This window comes from Cucurbita pepo, chromosome 3 (assembly GCF_057944985.1).
Source record: "Cucurbita pepo subsp. pepo isolate OVF chromosome 3, ASM5794498v1, whole genome shotgun sequence".
In the NCBI taxonomy this organism is placed as follows: Eukaryota; Viridiplantae; Streptophyta; class Magnoliopsida; order Cucurbitales; family Cucurbitaceae; genus Cucurbita; species Cucurbita pepo.
Genome location: NC_141800.1, coordinates 700,058 through 721,500, shown reverse-complemented (window position 1 = coordinate 721,500; position 21,443 = coordinate 700,058). Strand labels below are relative to the sequence as shown.

General features: G+C 36.3%; 4 protein-coding genes across 10 annotated transcripts; 2 read left to right on the top strand and 2 right to left on the bottom strand.

Moving 5' to 3' along the window:
• Positions 1-689: 689 nt before the first annotated feature.
• LOC111789821 (Pentatricopeptide repeat (PPR) superfamily protein) lies at positions 690-3,831 on the bottom strand. Of its 2 annotated transcripts, XM_087122004.1 has the most exons (3): positions 3,628-3,810; positions 1,007-3,458; positions 690-909 (listed from the first exon to the last, which is right to left on the bottom strand). In XM_087122004.1, exon 2 carries the CDS (start codon positions 3,440-3,442, stop codon positions 1,781-1,783), a length of 1,662 nt encoding a protein of 553 aa, XP_086978130.1. In that variant the 5' UTR covers positions 3,443-3,458; positions 3,628-3,810; the 3' UTR covers positions 690-909; positions 1,007-1,780. The 2 variants fall into 2 exon arrangements, with proteins under 2 accessions (XP_086978130.1, XP_023526290.2); XM_023670522.2 differs by having other exon boundaries at positions 1,007-3,831.
• A 276-nt stretch (positions 3,832-4,107) lies between these two features.
• LOC111789820 (ABC transporter G family member 20) lies at positions 4,108-6,628 on the bottom strand. The gene is made up of 2 exons (XM_023670520.2): positions 5,999-6,628; positions 4,108-5,908 (listed from the first exon to the last, which is right to left on the bottom strand). Exons 1-2 carry the CDS (start codon positions 6,414-6,416, stop codon positions 4,143-4,145), a joined length of 2,184 nt encoding a protein of 727 aa, XP_023526288.2. The 5' UTR covers positions 6,417-6,628; the 3' UTR covers positions 4,108-4,142.
• Positions 6,629-8,352: 1,724 nt separating this feature from the next.
• On the top strand, positions 8,353-8,820 carry LOC111791056 (uncharacterized). Its single transcript, XM_023672241.2, has one exon. The coding sequence runs from the start codon at positions 8,353-8,355 to the stop codon at positions 8,818-8,820; it is 468 nt and encodes a 155-aa protein (XP_023528009.1).
• Positions 8,821-13,681: 4,861 nt separating this feature from the next.
• LOC111791707 (phosphatidate phosphatase PAH1) lies at positions 13,682-19,028 on the top strand. 6 transcript variants are annotated; one of them, XM_087122612.1, is made up of 13 exons: positions 13,682-13,843; positions 14,022-14,049; positions 14,256-14,297; positions 14,390-15,874; positions 15,958-16,559; positions 16,644-16,717; positions 16,949-17,033; positions 17,141-17,227; positions 17,375-17,447; positions 18,114-18,157; positions 18,250-18,378; positions 18,474-18,572; positions 18,693-19,028. In XM_087122612.1, exons 4-13 carry the CDS (start codon positions 14,536-14,538, stop codon positions 18,747-18,749), a joined length of 2,589 nt encoding a protein of 862 aa, XP_086978738.1. In that variant the 5' UTR covers positions 13,682-13,843; positions 14,022-14,049; positions 14,256-14,297; positions 14,390-14,535; the 3' UTR covers positions 18,750-19,028. The 6 variants fall into 6 exon arrangements, with proteins under 6 accessions (XP_086978738.1, XP_086978739.1, XP_086978742.1 ...); XM_087122613.1 differs by lacking the exon at positions 14,022-14,049; XM_087122616.1 differs by lacking the exon at positions 14,256-14,297.
• The last annotated feature ends 2,415 nt before the right edge of the window (positions 19,029-21,443 follow it).

The window sequence follows — 21,443 nt, the reverse complement described above, 5'->3', positions numbered from 1 at the left end:
CCTCTTCTTCCCAATTTCCCATCTTAGCTTTGTGTTATGGGCAAAAGTTTTATTTTGATGAGCTAATTGTTACGTTCTCGTGGTTAGACAGATCATTGCTCTTCCCATGTGTCCTAAAAGTTTGAAATTTTGGAGATCTATTAATCGTTTTAAAGTTTAATTGACACAAAAATGAAAATTAAAAGGCTAAACTTATAATCTGATTGTTAAAAAAAACTAATATATATTCATTTTCATATATGTCGTCTACAAGTCTGTAGGTGAGCTTAGGTGTACCGCAACTAATCTACAAAACAACTTTTGACCTTAGGTAGGATTTTACCGTCTCAAGAAGGAGGTGAATACTAAGGAGCTTGAGCTTTTTCTTTCGGATCTTTTCTCACTTAGCTCTAAGGATCAATAGGCTACATATTTCTCTATTAGGTTCGATTCTAATCTAATTTGATTGCTACACAAGTGGTAGGGTGTGAAATATAGTTTACTACCTTGAAATGTTGACCCCTGATGTCCCTTTTTTTCCTTTGATTGGATTTTACACCTCTCGAATCCAAAAATGCATGAATATCTATACGTATCCGTTTGTATGTGTCTAGGTAGTTCAATTTATATAGATTTTGTGACAAAAAGAAATGAAATTGAACACATATAAGCTGAATGGTGAAACAGAGTATCAAGAGAAAAGTAACGAGTCAGAAGCAATGAAGTATACTAAGTAAAGGATTTAGTGAACAAGCTACTATTTAATATGAAATATTATTGTCGGCTATACTAAGCTAAATCACTACATTTATTTTATAAAGCTTCAATTGTACGAAAGAATTTAATATTAGCAATTTTCCTTTCATACCTGCAAGATGCAGCTTGGGGGAAGTTGAGTGGTTTCAACTGAAGGCATCGTGATTGAGATATCTGAAGCAAGGAACGCAACAGCACTGTTATGATCTCAAACAGTTAGATGAACTTACCGAAAATGGTAGAAAGAAAATCACAAACTCACGATTCTTACTTTGAAAGTGAAGTGTCACCCACCTCCGTTGAAAGAAATACTAAAGTGCATTCCAAAATCACCTTACAATTATACAGAGCATAAAGTAATGCTTTTGTGGGGATTATCAAATATTATATACGATAAGCATCGATCTGGGTCCATTTTCGGCATCCTTTGGGAATCCGAAATTAACGAAGCCTATGAGCTGCAGTGTTGTCTAGCTCTCAACTAACGACATATAACCATCTTCATCAGGCTACAAATCTATTAAGTAACCATTCAACTCGCCGCCTACCTTTCTCTCATGTCAGAAATGTAATCTGGAACTCTTGAATCATATACTATTATGAAATAAATAATCCTTATTATCCACCAGCAGAGCTAAATATCAAACTCCTTTTTCATTCGTAGTCGCATTCATGAATATATTTACCCCTTCCGGACGAATTCTAGCAGCCTTCAACATTATGCTTCTGTGAATCTATTATCCCTACACAGATAGCTTGGCCTATAAATAGAGAAGGCAAGTTTGCCAGCAGAAAGAACAGCCTTGGTCAATGGAGAACCATTTTTCTGCAGCTAGTTTGCGCGGTTCTCAATTGGCTTGTTGAGATGAAATCAGATATAAGTCCACAACGTTTCAAGGAATGACTAATGCTATGGACTCTCCTGTCAGGCAACAAGCTAGTTTATCTTCGAGGAGCGTGATTCAAGCAGAGGAATGGTACACCAATGTGCTTCATAGGTCGTCTTGTTATATGTTCCATGCTTCCTTGGATGATCACCCATGCGCTAACCACTGCCACAGTCGTCATTTATCTCATGTTGCTGAATGAGTCCTTCTTCTTTCATCAACCCAACCAATCCTTCCAACGTTCCATAAATCTCTGGAGTCCTGTCATTTGAAGTGTCTCTAGCTACAAAACTCTGCAGCCCTTCCCTTGTTTCTATCCAGCTACTACCCGGGATCTTCTTCAATCCAACTTCCTTCATCAAATCCCTAACATTGTCAGCTTCTTTCCACCTTCCAAATTGTGAATATAAATTAGCCATGATGATGTAGTTACCAGTATTTTCAGGCTCGATATCAAAGAGACGATCGAAAACATACTTTCCAAGTTCAACATCACCAGCAACAGAAGCCCCATTGAGCAAAGCACCCCAAACTTTTGCAGTAGGTTCAATTGGCATTTTAGAAATAAATTCAACTGCATCAGAGAGCTTTCCTGCTCGACTAAGGACTCCAACCATGCAAGCATAATGCTCGACTAGTGGTTGAATCCCAAACTCTGGTAACAAGACATTAAATATCTTCCAGGCTTCATCCAACTCTCCTGAATGGGCACAGGCAACTAATACTGATGTAAAGGTTACCGGGTCAGGTCGAATGCCATTTGTCAGCATCTCATAAAAAAGACTTAGAGTCGCATTAGCATCTCCGTGCGCAGCATACGCTGAAATTATTGCAGTCCAAATGATTAGACTCCTACGTTTTAATTGGTCAAAAACTTGGCGTGCCCCCTGGAGGTAACCAGACTTGGCATAAGAATCAATGATGGCAGTAGCAACATAAATATTCCCATCGTAGGCGTTTCTAACAGCATAAGCATGAATTTCTTTCCCACCTTTCAGGGTTGAAAAGTGTGAGAAAATGGGAAGAACGCTCGCAAGTGTCACAGTATTTGGTCTGCAACCATGCAATTGCATTGCTCGAAATATATCTACAACTCCATCTTGTTGGTTGTTCTGAACCAGACCAGAAATCACAGCATTCCATGTGCTCAATGCTGGCCTTTCCAGTTCTCGAAAAAGATCCATTGCTTGGTTAACAAAACCATGGACCATGTAGCCTGATATCATTGAGCCATAGGTGACCTCATCTTTCTCAGGCATTCCTTCGAACAACTCCCGTGCATAATCCAAGCTACCACACTTTGCATATAATCCAATAACAGCGTTGAATAGTGAAACATCCATTTCAATCCCGCTTCCATTGACGAATTTATGAACTTCCATCCCAAAAATTAGATCATTTGAATGAGCACAAGCTTGCAAAACACTGACTGCGGTTAATGCATTAGGCTTCGGCTCTCCTGAACCCAACATCGCTTTAAATAGTTCCTTGCAGTCTTCATATAACCCACCCTGCGAGTACCCAGCCACCATCGCATTCCAAGACACTATATCTCTCTCAGGCGTTCTATCAAACATAATTCTCGCTAAAGCCAGCTCATCACACCTCGAGTAAAAAGTAATTAAAGCATTGACAACAAAAATATCAGATTCTAGCCCTCGTCGAAGAACGAAACAATGAACTTCCTTAGCCAAAATCGAATTCGTAAACAAAGACGCCAACGCTTTCAAAACACAAGTAACCGTAAATTTATCAGGCTTCACATCCGTCGAATTTAAATTAACCAAAGACGAAAACAGCTTCAGCATATCAGCGTGCATATTGTGAAGAGTGTAGCTGATAAACAAAGCATTCCAAGAGAAAATGTTTTTGTGAGAAATGCTATCAAACACATTATACGCATCTCTAAGGCTGCCGGATTTTGAGTATAAGGCAATGAGTTTCGATCCGAGGAAGTTATCCGGAGCGACTGATGATAAAACAAGACGAGCGTGAAGCTGCTTACCGAGGCGGAAGAATCGTTGATCGGTGCAGTGCTGGATAAGGCGGCCATAAGCGCCGTAGTTCATCCCGTCGCTGCGGCGGATCAATTGTAGAGCGCCGTCAATATCGAAAAGATGAAGATACCCAAAGCCGCTGGCGGGAACTGAGGCTTAAAGGTTTCTGGGCTTCGCATTCCTCGTTCATTTGTTCGCTTGGCCCGTTTAGGTGGATTTTACTTTTTTGCCCATCATTATTTTATCTAATTAGAATAAAAATAAAAAAAGTTAAATAATAAAAGTAATTAAATATTCACTCTGTTCGTCAAGTTATTATAATCCAAATTAAAATAATAATAATAAATTTATTGTTGTTTGTGTTAGATATTGTCCGCTCTGAACATATGACTTTGCTTTGTGCTTTCTTACTAATGGAGAGAGTATTATTTGATTATAAAGTAATGATTATTCTCTCCCTAAATTAGTTGACACTTTCATCATTTTTAGTTTTTTTTTTTTTTTTTTTTTTTTTGGTTAATTTTCAGTTTCTCTTGTTTTTACTACCAAACAAGAGCGCGAAATAAAACAGAATTCTGAAAAAGAATCCCCAAGCCATACTGATCCAAATACAGTTCCATTTGCTCAAATCCGTAATCCCCTGTTGCCTCAGTACGTCGGAGCCGGTAGTAACGCAGGTGGATCCGGTGATGTTGAACCCCAACGTCTTCCCCATGCTCTTCAGCAGCTCCACCTTCGCCGCCGCCGGCACTGTCGCGAGTGGCGTATTGTCGAACATCTGAACACCGCGGACGAAGCACTCTGCTGTCGCCTCAAACTCGTTTTGCAACACTGCTTCGTACGGATACTTCACCAGCGACATGTAGTGAAACCAGATCCAGTACGGCGGCATCCGGTCCCGGCTGAGGAAGAAGCCACTGAAGAGAAGAAAATACGCTAAAATGGCGACAACGACGGTGTAGCCTAACATTACATGAGAAACGACGCCGGAGAGAAATGTGACAAACGAACTCCCGGCCCAGAAGGCGGCTAGTACGGCGGCGAAGAAGAAAAGAAAGCCAGAGAAGCCGCCAGCGAGACCAACGGCGAAGTACGTCGTTCCATTAAAGGCCAAAGAGAGGATAATCAACGACGGAATGGAGATTAACGAATGTGCAAGAACGTACGAAGATCGACGGTAAGCGTTGTAGGCTGTTTCTCTCATAAAAATGTATCGTTCTTGAAGGAAAACAGGGATTGCCTCTGCACAGGTGTAGAAGGTTGTGGACATGGCGAAGGCGAAGAACCCTAACCGTTCTTTAACACCTTTAGGGGAATTATCCAGATGCCAAAACATGGTGGCTAAAATTACCCCGGTGATCAGAACCGCACCCAATCTAATTCCAAATAGCTCTGGCATTCTCCTCGAATTCGTAATCGATCGTTTTGCTAGCACTAAAATCTCAGTCCACAAAGGATTTGAAAATTTCGAGAACGAAGAAGAACGATTCGAATCAATTGGGGCGCCCGAGACTAATTTCCCTCTCGAAATGCTTGCGCTAATGGCGTCTTTGAGACAGAGATGAAATCGATGAGAAGGATTACGACGAACAACTCTGTGACCTTTTAAGTGATTCTTGTTCTTCCACTGCCATGATTTGTTGTGTTCCACCATGGATCTGGTTCCACCAGCAGTTTCTTCCAGATCTCGAACCAAATCCAAGGCAAATTCCGTCCGATTTTCGTTCTCTGGAATCGGATGCCCAAAATCAGCCAAAAAATCCGACAACTCTGCCGGAGATCCGCTGTAAACGGTTTGCCCACGGGAAAGGAAGATCAATCGATCAAGCAACGAGAGGATTCGATAGCTCGGTTGATGAATCGACGTTATCACAATGCTTCCGCTCTGTGCGATTCTCTGCAAGACTTTGACAACCATGAAAGCGCTGGTGGAATCGAGGCCCGAGGTAGGTTCATCGAGGAACAAAAGTATCGGATCGTGGATAATGTCGATTCCGATAGAGACACGACGTCGTTCTCCACCAGAGACGCCGCGGTGACCTTCATCGCCGATGACGGTGTTCGCGGCGGTTGTTAGACCTAATTGGTCGATTAAGGCTTGAACTCTCGCTTTCTTCTTGGATTTTGAGAGTGAGCGAGGTAGCCGGAACTCCGCCGCGAACATGAGAGTCTCTTCCACTGTTAGCATCGGAAACAGAAGATCGTCTTGCATAACATAGGCGGAGATTACTTTCAGCAGCGCAGATTCCAAAACTTCGTCGTTTAATGTCACCGTCCCTTTCAATTTCTCTACTCAAAATAAGAACATATTTGTAAATTAAAATTAAAATTAAAATATAAGGATTTTTTTCTTTCTTTTTTTTTTTTTTTAAATCTGACCTTTTGTAATCCGATCAGCGAGAGCGTCAATGAGCGTAGATTTCCCAGACCCACTAGCTCCAAGCACCGCCATAATTTCCCCTTCCCTCGCCTCGCCGGAGATATCATTAAGCAACAGCTTCACCCTTCCACCATTCTCTTCCGCCGTCAAATTCTCCGGCAACGACGAACCTCTCAGCCGAACTTTCACTCTGTAACTCAGATTCTGAAACGAAAGCTTGAAAGGATACAACACCGGGGGCGGCGCCAGATAACTGCACCCATAACTAACGTCGACGGTACGGTGATCTGGCGACTGTGCGTCTTCCACTCGCTTCAGGAGCTCGCCGAGAGTGGGTCGCCGGGCGAACTCTCTGAGCTCCGATTCGTTGGTGTAACTCCAACTCCTTGGGAAACTGTCGCCGCCGGTAGCAGCCATTTAGACGACGGCGGCGGCGGCGTTTTAGTTAGAGAAGGGAAGAGAATTTAGTAAGGAAAGGCATCAAAATTGAGGAATTTATGGGGGAGAGAAATTGTGGTGGTTGAATTGGAGTATCAAATCTCCAACGCCCGGAGAAAAGAATGAGAGAGGGGAGTTGCGGCAAGGTTTCCATTTTCTTACCAATGTCATTCATAAACCAACCCAACTTCCTCCTTACATATTTACATCTTCACGAAACCTTAGATATTTTTTAAACTTTTGGTTTAAATATTATTATGATTCTATTTTTATTTTTTTAATTAAAAACCTGTAATGAGTTATTTAAAAAATTTGTGAGTTTTTTTTTTTTTTTTCGAGACAAAGTATAAAATTAAATAATATTTTTATTAATATATAATTTATTTTATCGGTATAAAAATTATTTTATCAAATTCTTATCCTTGTTGCAAAAAAACATTTGAATTTCTTTTGTTATAAGTTTTTAAAAACCTTTTTTTTTTTAGATTTGATTTTAAAATTTGAAAATGTGTTATAATGGTAAGTAAATAAAAATAAATTTAAATAACAAAAAAAGAAAAAACGAAACCTTAACGTTTGCTATTCAAACAAGTTAAATATGAACGCCATGTTTATAATATATTGTCAAATACTTAAGACAATTTTTTTAATCACGTAAAAATAACTATTCTTACACGTACTAAGTATGGTATTTTTTCATTGAGATGTATTATGCACGCATTTATTTGTTAAATATTTTGGAAAACCGTACTCGGGTAAGAAGTAATTGGTAAAGTTTAATTTATTAACATTAGGTGTGTAAGGTAACCCAACCGCCATTTTCGTCTCCTTATTATTAAAATGAAATTAAGTTAAGACAAAGGTTTCATTCCCATTCTTTTTACTTTGATTCATAACAAAAACATTTCGTTTTTTATTTTTTTCATAAATTATTAGAATAATGCTATTTTATTTTTATTTTTACTTCCTTCAAGTAATAGGGATTTAAATTAAAACCTATTTTTAATAAATCTCTTCGTTTATGGTTAAATTTTAAACTTAATCTATAAAAAAATTAATTAATTAAATATTATTATTATTATTTAACCAGTTTAATAATAAAATTTAACTTCTTATTCAAACTATGTCCACGTGGCACTGTGTTCGGCCGTTTCTAACTAAATCCGTTAACATGAAAATGGGCCGAGTTCGAAACACTTCCAGTCTTATTTATTTATTTATTTTTATTATTATTTCAACTAGATTTTTGCTTAATCTTTACAATTGCAATTCACGAGATATTTTTTAATTAAACAATAATCTATTTGACTGTCCACTTCGTTTTTAATTTTAAATTTTAAAATCTTTTGAAATTTCGTGCCAAAATCGACATTTGCTTAAACTTTAAAGATAAAAATATATATTTTTTCGGATAATATTTTGTAGATTGTAACGAGAAGATTAAACTCTTACTAAAAAATTTAGTTAGAGCCAAAAAAAAATTAGTTGCATCATCAACTAATATTTAAAATAGAAAAACAATTTTAAAATATATGGGGGCAAAATTGGTTATTTGTGGTAATTTAGTTTATATAACTTCTATATTATATTTATTGTAATTTAAAATGTTAATTTTTATTTTTTTTAAACTCTTGGTATATGCTAATAATAATGTCAATATTAGACCGTTGATCTTACTGACAAAAAAATGAATAAATAAATCAATAAAACTGTACAATTAAAAGAAGAAAAGCGCCTCGGATCCATTTTCAGCTTCTGTTTGGCGTACGAGAATTCCCCCAAATTTTCTTTATAAAAACAAACGAATCAATAATTCATCTCTCAGATCATCCCTCAAAATCAATCTTCTGCTAATGCTCCCGGCCTCCTCGCCCTTCTCCGCCATTAACGATCATCGAAAAGAGCTTCAGAGAAAATGAGCGCGGTCTGTACAACGAACTACTGCATTAGCACCGTGGACAGTGGCCGTCCGCCGCGCGCAGCCTATATCAACCTCTCGAATTGGACGGATTCGGATAACGAGACCGATAAATCGGCGATTCCGAGAACGCGCCGCCGCGTTCCGGTTGTGGATGGAGTATCGTGCAGGCAAATGTATTTGAGGAGCTATAAATTTTCAACGAAGGAATCGGTGCGGGAGAAAACGAGGAGGTGTTTGTGGAAAGTAAAGGAGAAATTAGGTCAGAGAAAGAGGAGAAAATCGGGCGATAAGAGGAATCAGAATCAGAATCGGAATCGCAATCGGAAGAGGAAGTGTTTCATTTGGAGGAAGATGAAGAAATTTTCTTGCAGTTTCGTTCTGTTCCGGATTTTTCGAAGGATTTTGACGTGTTCTGCAAGTGTTGATGTTGTGGAGCAGAGAAGTGGAAGTAATGGTAATTGATTCCGAGTCTGGAAGTTTGATCTGTTCTTTGTTCTTCTTGTTCTATAATTGAATTTCACATGCTTTTTGTTTGTGTTTAATCATCTTCATTACTTCATAGCTCATTCTGATCTCTCTCCCATCCCTCTCTATTGTCCTCTGAGTTTTCGCTTTGGGTTTCCCCAAAAGGCCTCATACCAATGGAGTTAGTATTCCTCACTTATAAACCCATGATCATTCCCTAAATACCCATGATCATTCCCTAAATTAGTCATGTGGGACTTCCATCATCCAACAAACATATCAGAAACAAAACTGAAAGCCTAAAATAATATTAGCGAAAGAAAAAAAAAAAAAAAAGTTAAAAGCAAAAAATGGAGAATATCAGTAGCTGTGATTGCAGCTTAGGATTCTTTTGGACGATAACTTGAGAAGAACATTTCCTCCCCTTTCCTGATACTGGTCTTCATACTTGATGGAAATTTTCAACATTCTATAATTTTTTACCTAATTTGTTTTGGCTTTACCGAAAAAGATTAAAGAAGAAAAGAAATTATATTCTGTTTGCTTGGTTTAATAATTCAACTCAATTATTCATATGCATTTGAAATTCAAAAAAAAAAAAAAAAAAAGACTGCGAAGTGATGAACTATTGAGTGGATAAACTTTGTGTTACTGAGATTCCAAATCTGGTAAAACAATAAAATTAGTCTCCTTTTGTTCTAAATTTATTGACTAACGGGATAATTATCACCATGATAATTATCTTTACACTTTTATCTAAACTAAAAATAATAAAAGAAAATGCATCTTTGCTCGAAACAGAAGCACGATCACATCTGCAAAATTATGAATTTATAAAAATAATTAATAAATGAAAAAATAAATATGATGATAAATTAAAATATTTACAAATAATTTATATGCGAATAAATTGGATAACTTACCTAATGCCATTGATGATTATAATTTGAACTTTGTTCTCTGTTGAATATGTTCCATTGTTCAAGTTCCTTTTCGTTCCCTTCAGGAAACAGCATTTCATTGTTTGAATATTGGACATAGGATTCCATTATTTGAGCGGGTGAACTAAAACCAAAATTAAAAAAAAATATATATATATAATTGTTTGTGGACGTGGTTAAAAAAAAAAAAAACTTACCCATACAAAATTAAATTATTTTTGAAATAGAGATATATATTTTTTTTTGTTATCGATCAAAATGAAAATATCACCTACCATTCATGGTCGTTACTTAAAAATTCTGTATTTAATGTTGCCAGTTGCTTGTTAAACTCATTTGCGATTGTATCATCATTTGAATATTGATAGGGTAGTTCCATTGTTGGTACAGGTTGACTATTGAAAATTAAGAAGAAAAAAACATGATATTTAGAAAAAAAAAACTTATGCCTTAAATAAATAAAAAACACTCACAAAATTAAAATATCCCTTACTTTGAATAATCAATACTTGAATTTTTTTCTAAGACTGGAAAATCTGTATTTAATTCTTCCAACTGATTCTCGCTGGCGAAAGTTATATCATCATTTGACAATTGATCAGGTTGACTATTGAAAATTAGGGAGAAAAAAAAAATATATTTAGAAAAAAAAAAAAAAAAAACTTATTTCTTAAGAAAAAAAAAAATAACTCACAAAATTAAAATATGGCTTACCTTGAATGGTCAATACTTGAATTTGTTTTTAGGTCTGGAAAATCTGTGTTTAATTCTTCCAGCTGATTCTCAAGTTCATTTGCGAAAGTTATATCCTCCCTTAAAAATTTATCATCTAATTCCATTATTTGTGCAGGTTGACTATTGAAAATTAAAAAGAAAAAAAAAATATTTAGAAAAAAAAAAACTTATACCTTAAGGAAAAAGAAAACTCACAAAATTAAAATATTGCGTACCTTGAATGGTCAATACTTGAATTTATTTCTAGGTCGGGAAATTCTAAGTTTAACTCGCCTTGTTGCTTCTCAAACTCATTTTCGAACATTGTATTTTCAAAAGATTGATTATATAATTTCATCATTTGTTCGAATGGACTGTTGAAAATTAAGAAGAAGAAAAAAAAAAACATTATTTAAAAAATATTATACCGGTAAAATTAAATTATTTTTTTTGTTATCAATGAAAATTAAAATGTTACCTACCATTCAAAGTCATTGCTTGAATCTTTTTCTATGTCGTAATGTTCGGCATTTAATTCTTCCAGTTGGTTCTCAAAATTATTTGCTAACATTATATCATCATAATGTTCCGCATTTAATTCTTCTACTTGATTCTCAATCTCATTTGTGAACATTATATCATCATAATGTTCAGCATTTAATTCTTCTGATTGGTTCTCAAGCTCATTTGCGAACATTATATCATCAGAATGTTCCGTATTTAATTCTTCTAGTTGGTTCTCAAGCTCATTTGCGAACATTATATTATCAGAATGTTCTGGATTTAATTCTTCTAGTTGCTCTTCAAGTTCATTTGCAAACGTTATATCATCTTGTGATTCTATCATTTGTGGTGGACTGTAAAAATTAAAAAAATAATAATTATTATGAACAATGTTAAAATATATATAATTTTGATCGATAAGAAATGATATGTACCATTTATTGACCCCATCCATGTAGAGGGCATCTGTTTGTGCTGTTGTAGGGCCATTAAAAACAAAGGGTGCTTGTATGGTTGACGAGACTGTATTTCTTACCTTTTTCAATATTCTTTTTCGAATCAGACAAACAACATACGAATCATGTACAAACCCATTGGTTAGGACGGTAGGATCAAGTGTGTATTCATGCATTATCCAGGAACAATCGTCATCGTTAGCATTCACTCCTCCAGAAGTCTCATAATGGAAACGTTTAATAGTACCAATGGGAGCATTGTTAGCGGAAGAAAATACTTTATGACCTTTGCTCTCCCCACTCCAAGTCCCACCATTAAGACCGACCTTCCTGATGATACGAGATTTCTTCTTTTTTAGGGTCGTGAAAAAGTAGATGTCTTTATCCTCCATTCCTCCGCATTGTTGCCATATCATAGCAGGTTCATGGGAGTAAATATCGATCACTGGCAACGAAATTGACGGAACGATGTCTCCAACAATCTTATGAAACAAATAATAGGTCAATAGTTCTTCATCTGTGGGAGCGAAGTCGTAGCCGAACGGAAACATGCTTGAATCCATTGCAATGAAAGGAATCAAAACTACAACCAAAATTCAATTGAATTAATTTTTTTTTATTTTATTAGATCTAATAGATTATAAATTTATATTTACGATCTACGCAACTTTAGATTTAATGTAATAAATTCTTATAAAAATTTCAAACATATTTCTATTATTTCCATAAAATACCGAATCAAAATTTTTAATGTATTTAATCTCCAATACACTCCAATTTATTTATTTTCATAACACAATGATATTTATTTGATCTCTAATATTATTAATGATATTTATTTGAAAAGCGAACAAAAAAAAAAAAAAAACCTCTAAACATTGAAAAACAACTCGAAATAATGAAAAAATTGAAACTCTCGTAATCTAACCTTTTGAGAATTTGAATGGTATCGATGATGGTTTTAGGCTCTTCCTGCTGAATTGCACAGACTTGAATAATGAAAATGAGTAAAGGAAGGGAATGAAATTAATTTATAGATGAATAAATGAAGGTAATGAAATTAATTTATAGATTTTTAAAAATAGGGGAGAAAAAAATTTATTGGACGGTTCAAATTATTTTGATTTAAAAAATTAACTACCTTTTCAAATATACATAAATTAGATTTTTTTTTTTTTTTTAACAAATAGATAATAAATATATTATAATTTAGAATATGTTATGTTTTAAAATTATATATATAATTTATGAACATTTAATATAAATCATAATTAATGTTATTATAGGTATAAAATGTATTAATAGTTATAGGTTCATTTATTCTAAAGTGTTTTAAAAATGGTATGAAATATTAAGATAATATATTATAATTTAGAATATATTTTAAAATTATATATATATATATATAATTTATAAACATAATATAAAGTATTAATAGTTATATGATATATAATTTATGAACCTTTAGTGTAAATCATAATTAATGTTGTTATATGTATAAAATATATTAATAGTTATATGTTAGTTTATTATATCATAATTAATGTTATTATAGGTATAAAATGTATTAATAGTTATATGATATATAATTTATGAACATTTAGTATAAATCTTAATTAATGTTATTATATGTATAAAATGTATTAATAGTTATATATTAGTTTATTATAATGTTACAACAAATAGATAATAAATATATTATAATTTAGAATATGTTTTAAAATTATATATATATATATATATAATTTATGAACATTTAGTATAAATTATAATTAATGTTATTATATGTATAAAATGTATCAGTTCATTTATTCCAAATGTTTTAAAAATGATATGAAATATTAAGTTATTTTTAAAATATATATATATAGAAGAAACTAAACAAAAAAAATTAAAAATAATAAAATAATAAAATAATATAAAAAAAAATTAAATAGTTAAAAAAAAAAATTAAGTATACAAACCCATTAATACAAACACTATATTTTATATTTTTATTTGGCGGGTCAACTCGAAGATTTTGTCCATAAACTCGAAACCAAATTGATTCAGTTCGGGTTCAGAAAAATGAACTCAACCCTACTCGAAATGCTAATCTAACCCAATCCAACTCTTATAGTTCGGGTTGGGTTGATCCGAGTTATCGGGTTGTCGGGTTGAATGTACACCCGTGTAATTGTTTATTTAAAAAAAAAAATAATTAAAACAAATGACATGTATTCGAGTTCCACAAGGTTGTTGATGTTGTCTGGTTCTACCAATCTTGAAGGCGGGGAAAAATCAATTATCAGACAGGAAACTTTTCTTAATCTCCAAAACACCCTTACTCCTCCGATCATCAACACTGCAAATGCCTCTAATTCCTCGGATCTGATCGCTAATTTCGTTTCCAAGGAGGCCATTTTGGTATTTCCATCACACCCATTTGCCTATATAATGCGTATGGTTATGAGATTTCTGCTTCTGGATTATTTATTTATTTTTTTTGTCGTCCAAATCATTCTCGTAAAGAAAATTCATGACACCCATTTTCCGACCCACCTCCTCAAACCTCAAAATTTACAAATTTTTTCGTTGCCAACAGGAGAAAGACTCCGACAAGATTGAAGAATGTATGTTCTTTTAACTTTTAGCGGTCGAAATTTGCGGCAAGTTTCTTTTTCTTTCTTTGTTTGTTTTTCTCATCATCGCATGATCGGAATTAGGTTTGTTTGGATTTTCTTTTGATTTGTTAAAGCGTTTGTGTGTATTGTTTGCACTTTGTGTTCTATATGTTTAGGAAATTTTGAGTTTCTTAATTCAATGCGTTTATGTTCAGGAATGATTCGTTCATGCAAAAGAATTTGATTTTAGATTTCAGGTATTTGGTTGATTTGATTTGAAATTTAGAGTTTCTTAATTCAATGCGTTTATATTGTGAATTGAATGTAATGTAGTGAATTTTCTTGGTAGATTTGGTAGAGTGGTGATTATAACAAAAGATTGAAAAGTATTCAAGTTGTGAAATTAGTTTCACAAGAACTGGAGGATATAAATTATGCCAGGTTTGATTGAAAGGAAACAAACGAAGGAACGTGAATATCTAATCGAGCGTCCAAATGAACGTTGTTGGCAGAGTTGGCAGTCTCATTTCACAAGGAGTTTATTCGGTTGCCACACCGTTTCATCCCTTCGGTGGGGCAGTCGATATAATCGTTGTTCAGCAGCAGGATGGGAGTTTTCGCAGCGCGCCGTGGTATGTTCGATTTGGTAAATTTCAAGGCGTTTTAAAGGGTACGGAGAAGATCGTCCACATATCTGTCAATGGCATTGAAGCCAATTTCCATATGTATCTTGATAACTCTGGTGAGGCTTATTTCATAAAGGAAGTTGAAACTGGTCAAGGAGATCAGGCTGATGGAGTTACAGATGATATGGTTAAGGATGGTGTCATTTTTGTAGACAGCAAGGATGACCATAATAAAAGTTTCATTGTTACGGGTCGGCTGGAGCACAGTGTCTCGGATACTACTGTCATTCAGCTGCGAGATGAAGACAGTTCTATGGCGGTTGCTCGATTGGAGAGGGCAGAATCTGATGTTGAGCATAGATTCTATGATTTTCAGGATGAGCTGTCTTCCGTGGAGGATTTAGAGAGTAATTCTAATCGATATGAGAATTTAGAGACTGAGAGTTGTGCCGAGTCACAGGGTACGGATTCGGAGGTTATCCTAGTGAGTGTCGATGGTCAAGTCCTGACTGCACCGATATTGGCAACCGAACAAAATACAGAAGATGTGCAGTTAAGTACACCTCAGTTTCATTTGGGTCCTGGGGAGGGGACTGAATTTTGTGAAGACGACGAGTTTACAGGCGAGGATGCCTGGGCAGCTGATTACATCAATCAGCTCAATACATCTACGGAAAACGCCACAATGGATAAAGTTGGTGGTTTGAGCAATGAGAATAAGGGTAGTGCTGTTTCTCAAACTGAAGAAACCCGAGGAACTCGAGATGGCCGCATTAGAATTGAGAAAGCGATTTCTAAAGACTGTTTGGAGCTGTCGAAATTCGCCACACTGGTTGGAAACACTGATTCTGAAAGTGTCATCTCTCCAGTGGAGGCTGAATATTTAGAAGAAAAGGTCAACACGATTGTTCCATCGGTATCTAAAACCAATGGGGGGAGTGTTGTTGACTCCAGAGATAGAAATGGGACACGTTCAGGTAGTGATTCCGATAGCTCTGTTGTGAATATGACTCGAGAGGTACTTGTTAAAGCTGGTGGAACCGAGGAAAACGTGTTCGATGACAAACAGTTTGACAACACAATTGAGGGTATTGAAAGAATGGACAGCGGTTCGCAAGGGCCCGTTGCTGATGACGAGTGCAGTGTAAGAGAGCTGGAGATATTTCCAGCAGATGCTTTATGTGGAAGTACATATCATCATTCAACAAGTAATCATCTTTTCATTTAAATTTAATTACAAATTCTTCGACAGTTCTTTGCCACAGACTATACATTCTCTGGTTACATGCAGGCTTCGAGATATCACTTTGCGGCCATGAACTTCGTGCTGGTATGGGCTCGGTTGCTGCAGCCGAAGTCTTCGACGCACATCGTGTGTCTGCAGAGGAATTTGAAAAGTCCGCTTCATCAATTACTAAAAATGGGAATCTAATTATCAGATACGGAGAAAGGTACATGTCGTGGGAAAAAGCCGCTCCTATAATACTGGGGATGGCTGCATTTGGAGTTGATTTAGAAGTGGATCCCAAAGATGCAATTTTTGTGGAACGGGATGACTCATTGAAGCCTGGGGACGATGAATCTACTCCCGCGTCCACTCCGGCTGGCCGAAGATGGAGGCTCTGGCATATTCCATTTAGAAGGATTAAAACGCTTGATCACAGTAACAGTAGCTCATCGAATGAGGAGATTTTTGTCGATTCCGAATGTACATTACAGAACTCACTAGGAGAACAAAGTCCAAGGGTGCCGAACCGCAGCAACGAGCCTTCTAAGAGACAGCTTGTGAGGACAAATGTTCCAACAACTGAGCAGATAGCATCTTTGAATCTGAAAGAGGGACAAAACATGATAGCTTTCACTTTTTCAACTCGGGTTCTAGGGACACAAAAGGTTTCGGTCTAGACTCGTGATATGGATATTATAAGCACGTTATCGTGTTTTTTTATATGTTAATGCTAAAATTATTTTTAACAGGTCGATGCTCACATTTACCTATGGAAATGGAATGCAAGAATTGTGATTTCTGATGTTGATGGGACTATTACCAAGTGAGCCTTCTTTACTCTTAAATATACGTTAGCCTACTCCGCTTAAATCCAAGTTTCAAAACTACCTTTAGAGTAGAAATCTATTAGAACGTTGGATGAAAATTTGGACCCGACACTACCAAACCCAGTCCAGGTCCTAATTTCTGATGTCGATATGGCTCTTGTTGTGGTTTGTTGGTCATTTGTAATGATCCTTGGATGATATAACTCATCTTGAATCATATTTTTCAGGTCTGATGTATTAGGTCAATTCATGCCTTTGGTCGGGAAGGATTGGACGCAATCTGGCGTGGCTAGACTATTTACCGCAATAAAGGTACGTCTTCCGCATCGATTCTTCCAAAGTTGTGTTTCCTAGATGACTCGATTTCCATGGTTGATGAAGCTTTTGTGTTAATCAAATGCTTCATTTGTGTTACTCAGGAGAATGGTTATCAGCTGCTATTTCTCAGTGCACGGGCCATTGTTCAGGCGTATCTTACCCGGAGTTTCTTACTCAACCTAAAACAGGTTTCGTTGATATAAATTGGTAGTGACTGCTTCGTTTCGATCGAAAAATTGACCTTGGCCAGACCAGTTACCTGAATGTTTTGATTTTTATCATCATGTTGACTTAAAGGAAAGTATGAATTTGATAATAGTTCTTGTATGCTGCAGGATGGAAAAGCTTTACCAAATGGACCGATCGTTATCTCACCCGATGGACTATTTCCTTCTTTATTTCGAGAAGGTGATATCTTTTTACGCGTAAATTTTCATGATCATTAGTTTTAATGAAGGTTAGAACTTGATAAGTTTTGAAGCATTGACACTAGTTTGAGCAAAGTGGTTGTGAGATCCCACATCGGCTGGGGAGGAAAGCGAAGCATTCTTTATAAGGGTGTGAAAATCTCTCCCTAGTAGACGCATTTTAAAAGCCTTGAGAGGAATCCCGAAAGGGAAAGCCTAAAGAGGACAATATCTGCTAGCGGTGGGCTTGAGCTATTATAAATGGTATTAGAGCCAGACATTGGAGGGTGTGCCAGTGAGGACGCTGAGCCCCCAAGGGGGTGAATTGTGAGATCCCACATTGGTTGGAGAGGGAAACGAAGCATTCGTTATAAGGATGTGGAAACCTCTCCCTAGTAGACACATTTTAAAATCTTGAGGGAAAACCCAGAAGGGAAAGTCCAAAGAGGACAATATCTGCAGCGGTGAGCTAACATTTCATAAGAAGCTTAGCCAAGGTTGCCTGTCAGTGTAGTCGAAGTTTAAGAAATTCCGAGTCCCGACCCGCATACTGACTATCCCTTCTCTTTGTGCACGAACAAATTTTTATTCAATTCTCCCATTGATTTATGCTTTTCTTTGTATCTACATATTACAATTGACTTTGGGTTTCGTTTATCTATGGCAGTAATAAGAAGAGCACCCCATGAATTCAAAATTGCCTGTTTAGAGGTAAAAATGAAAAATTGAGCAGCTGATCTTCATCATTATCCTGATGGGTAGAATGTTTTCCTTATTTTTCGTATGGCGATAAACGAATACAGGATATTAAGAAGCTTTTCCCTCCCGACTACAATCCGTTTTATGCGGGGTTTGGCAATAGAGACACAGATGAGCTCAGCTATCGAAAAGTCGGGATTCCAAAAGGAAAGATATTCATAATCAACCCCAAGGTATCCAAGTATCCATTTTTTATCAACCCTTTTCGCCATACTTTATCGAGTAGCCAATTTGGCATTCACTTTGCAAACTTCGCATCTGTTTCCAGGGAGAAGTCGCCATTAGTCATCGAATCGACGTGAAGTCTTACACGTCTTTGCACACACTTGTTAATGATATGTTTCCACCAACCTCACTGGTCGAGCAGGTAATGAATGTAGAACCCTTAAAGCTATGTCCAAGCAGTCTGAGAAAATACGACTTACAGATATCCGAATACTGGTTTCGTTAAAGCTAACACTGTCGTTATCATTTTGCATCCATGCAGGAAGATTATAACGCGTGGAATTTTTGGAAAGTGCCATTGCCTGAGATTGATTTGTAGTCGTTGCACAGAGAAAAAGATCGGTTTCGATGTACGAAAAAGACGAAATTCTTCACATTTTCACTGTTTTCTTCCTCAAAGTAATTTTGACACAGAGGCACAGGAGCATTGTTTGAAGCTGTAGCTATTTGGGTGGATCAAGCGAAGCTCCTGTGTGGAATAAAAGTAAAGATGTTAGTCGAATTTTATCTCTTAATCTTGTCTTCTTTTGCTTCCTTTTTGGTTATATTACATTCAGATGCACTTAAATTCATTAATTTATGTTCTTGCTTATCATGATTTGAGGTTCTTTAATCTAAACGGTGTCATGTTCGTTCTCCTTCCCGACCCGACTCCCACGAACAAAAAAGGAAAAAAGAAAAAAAAAAACATAAATTTTGCCTGCTTGCATGGCAACTTGAAATTTAATGCTCTGTCAATTTAGCTCCCAACATAGGGACCAAATTAAAACCACCCCAAATGGCAGCTCTCTCTCCCTCACAATCAAATGTGGGACTTAAACAAACCTCCTTTAGGCATATGGGCGGGCTTTTAAGTTGCAGACAAGCCTATGGATGCTTCTAGTAATGAGAAAAAAATAACATTGAAAGACACAGCTGAAAGACACAGCTGAAAGACTCAGCTGAAAGAGACAGCTGCTGGCTCTGTCCTGTTGAAGTTTACTCATAAGATCATACACTTAACCCAAACTACGTAACGTCCAAAGTCTTCGATACATCCTTATCCTCTCCAAAACCATGTTCTCCAACCTTCTCCTTTAGCTCTATGAAATTCGTAATTATCAATGGAAATTTGCTGAGAAAATCCACGACACACTGTCGATGTCTTCGTCTAGTTGGAGATTATTAACCAGTATCTGTTAACATCAGTGGTAGCCGTTGCATAAAATTTTCTTCTTCTTCTTCTTCTTTTTTTCTTTTTCCCCTTGTTTCAAACAGATCAAAAGTAGCTTTTATTTCCACGTAGACGTAGACGTAAACGATATGAGATGCTCTATATGCTTCTATTGTCTTGCACTTTTCGTTATGTTTTGGCTTCTTCGTTTCGTTTAATAATGATGTTTCTAGCTTTTAGTAATCAAAAAGTTAAAACTTCCTTAAAATGCTTCAAATTTCACTCATCCTTCTATGATCTTTTTAGACTTACAATACAAACTAAAGTCAGCAAACTGGAGAAGATTGGCATTCTCCTAAAAAGGATGAACCTTAATACTTTTCTCTCGTTTCTTTCGAGCCAAACAAGCCATAGTACATAATGAAGTCGGCCTACTAGCGAACTCGGGTTTCACTAAAAATGGAGGATCCCAAATGATTTCCTCCAACAGTCTCTTGACACAAACCCGTGGCTCGGAGGCATGTTTTAGAAAGTTTCTAAGGTCTGTAATTGTTGAGAAGTTACATTACTCAACAATCTTGTAGTGTTTAGAAACCGTCGTAGGAGCTGTGTTTTTTTAATTCAAGATTGGGTTTACATGGGTTAGACTTCAATTTTTATCTCAGTCATGTGTAGGAAAATTTAATGTTAGACATGTTCTTTTGACAAGACATGTTCTTTTGCAAGTTGGACATCTGTCCAAAAGTTTGTCTGGACGAATCCGTGTTTGACATGGACGCTCGATGCAAGCTGCATCTAAGAACTTTTTTACACCACTTGATTCACTAATCTACAAGGAAACTAACAAGAACTTATTTAATGTCTGCTTTTTTTCTTCTTTTAATTTAGTTTACAAACAAACCATGATTGTCTTGTGTTCTAAGTCCTTAAAAGGCTGCTAATCATGGTTGACTTCCAGGTCGGGAGTTTTGACTTCCAACCTCACATATTGTGAACTGAATCAAAATTCCTTCTTGAAGAGCCATCAAACAACATGGCCGTTAGTTTGACACTTCTTTCAAAGTTGATTCCACCCCCAACCTATCTCTCTCTAGATTTAAGACGGTGGGTGTAACAACCCAAGCCCACAACTAGCAAATATTGTCCATCTTGGTTCGTTACGTATCGCCGTCAGCCTCACGGTTTTAAAACATGTCTATTAGGGAAAAGTTTCCACACCCTTGTAAGGAAGGTTTCGTTCTCCTCTTCAACCAACGTGGGATCTCACAATCCGCCCTCTCTGGGGCCCAGCGTCCTCGCTGGCACACCGCCTGGTGTACCGTTGTGAGCCTCACGGTTTTAAAACGCGCCTACTAGGGAGAAGTTTTCACATCTTTATAAGGAATGTTTTGTTCTTTTCTCCAACCGATGTGGGATCTCATAGTGGGGCTGCAAGAAGCGTACTTTCTTTGAGTTGGAAGTAAGTCGTATCGACATACTGCCTGTTATCAGTTTGACAAAAGAACGGTTGATAAAATTTTGAGTTGTTAGATAATGCTGGGAAAAAAGAATATAGTACACATGAAAACATCTGGTATGAATACCTTAGTTTATCCAGAAATGCCCATGAAAGTACACAGCATTCCCGTTTTGCAGTATATCGAGTCGTTATCGACTTTCTCTTTTTTCGAGCACTGTTTTAAAAGCTAACGGGGGCTGTTACTTTCTTTTGGAATTTGCTGCTAAATACAGCAACATTGTCAACATCCTAACGTTGTGGGAGATACTCATGCCGTGTGTTCTTTTATCATTCAAGTAACAGACAAGAGTAGTTGGTTGAATAAGAGAGGTCATTAGTTGGTGTTCCCTCACCCTTTTCTC

Excerpts from the sequence above, each read along its gene's own strand:
- LOC111789821 (XM_023670522.2), bottom strand. The coding sequence starts at position 3,691 with ATGAACTACGGCGCTTATGGCCGCCTTATCCAGCACTGCACCGATCAA.
- LOC111789820 (XM_023670520.2), bottom strand. The coding sequence starts at position 6,416 with ATGGCTGCTACCGGCGGCGACAGTTTCCCAAGGAGTTGGAGTTACACC. Across the intron at positions 5,909-5,998 it reads CGCTGATCGGATTACAAAAG|AGAAATTGAAAGGGACGGTG; the intron begins GTCAGATTTAAA and ends TATTTTGAGTAG.
- LOC111791056 (XM_023672241.2), top strand. The coding sequence starts at position 8,353 with ATGAGCGCGGTCTGTACAACGAACTACTGCATTAGCACCGTGGACAGT.
- LOC111791707 (XM_087122614.1), top strand. The coding sequence starts at position 14,536 with ATGAACGTTGTTGGCAGAGTTGGCAGTCTCATTTCACAAGGAGTTTAT. Across the intron at positions 17,228-17,374 it reads TCTTACTCAACCTAAAACAG|GATGGAAAAGCTTTACCAAA; the intron begins GTTTCGTTGATA and ends TGTATGCTGCAG. Across the intron at positions 18,379-18,473 it reads TATTCATAATCAACCCCAAG|GGAGAAGTCGCCATTAGTCA; the intron begins GTATCCAAGTAT and ends ATCTGTTTCCAG.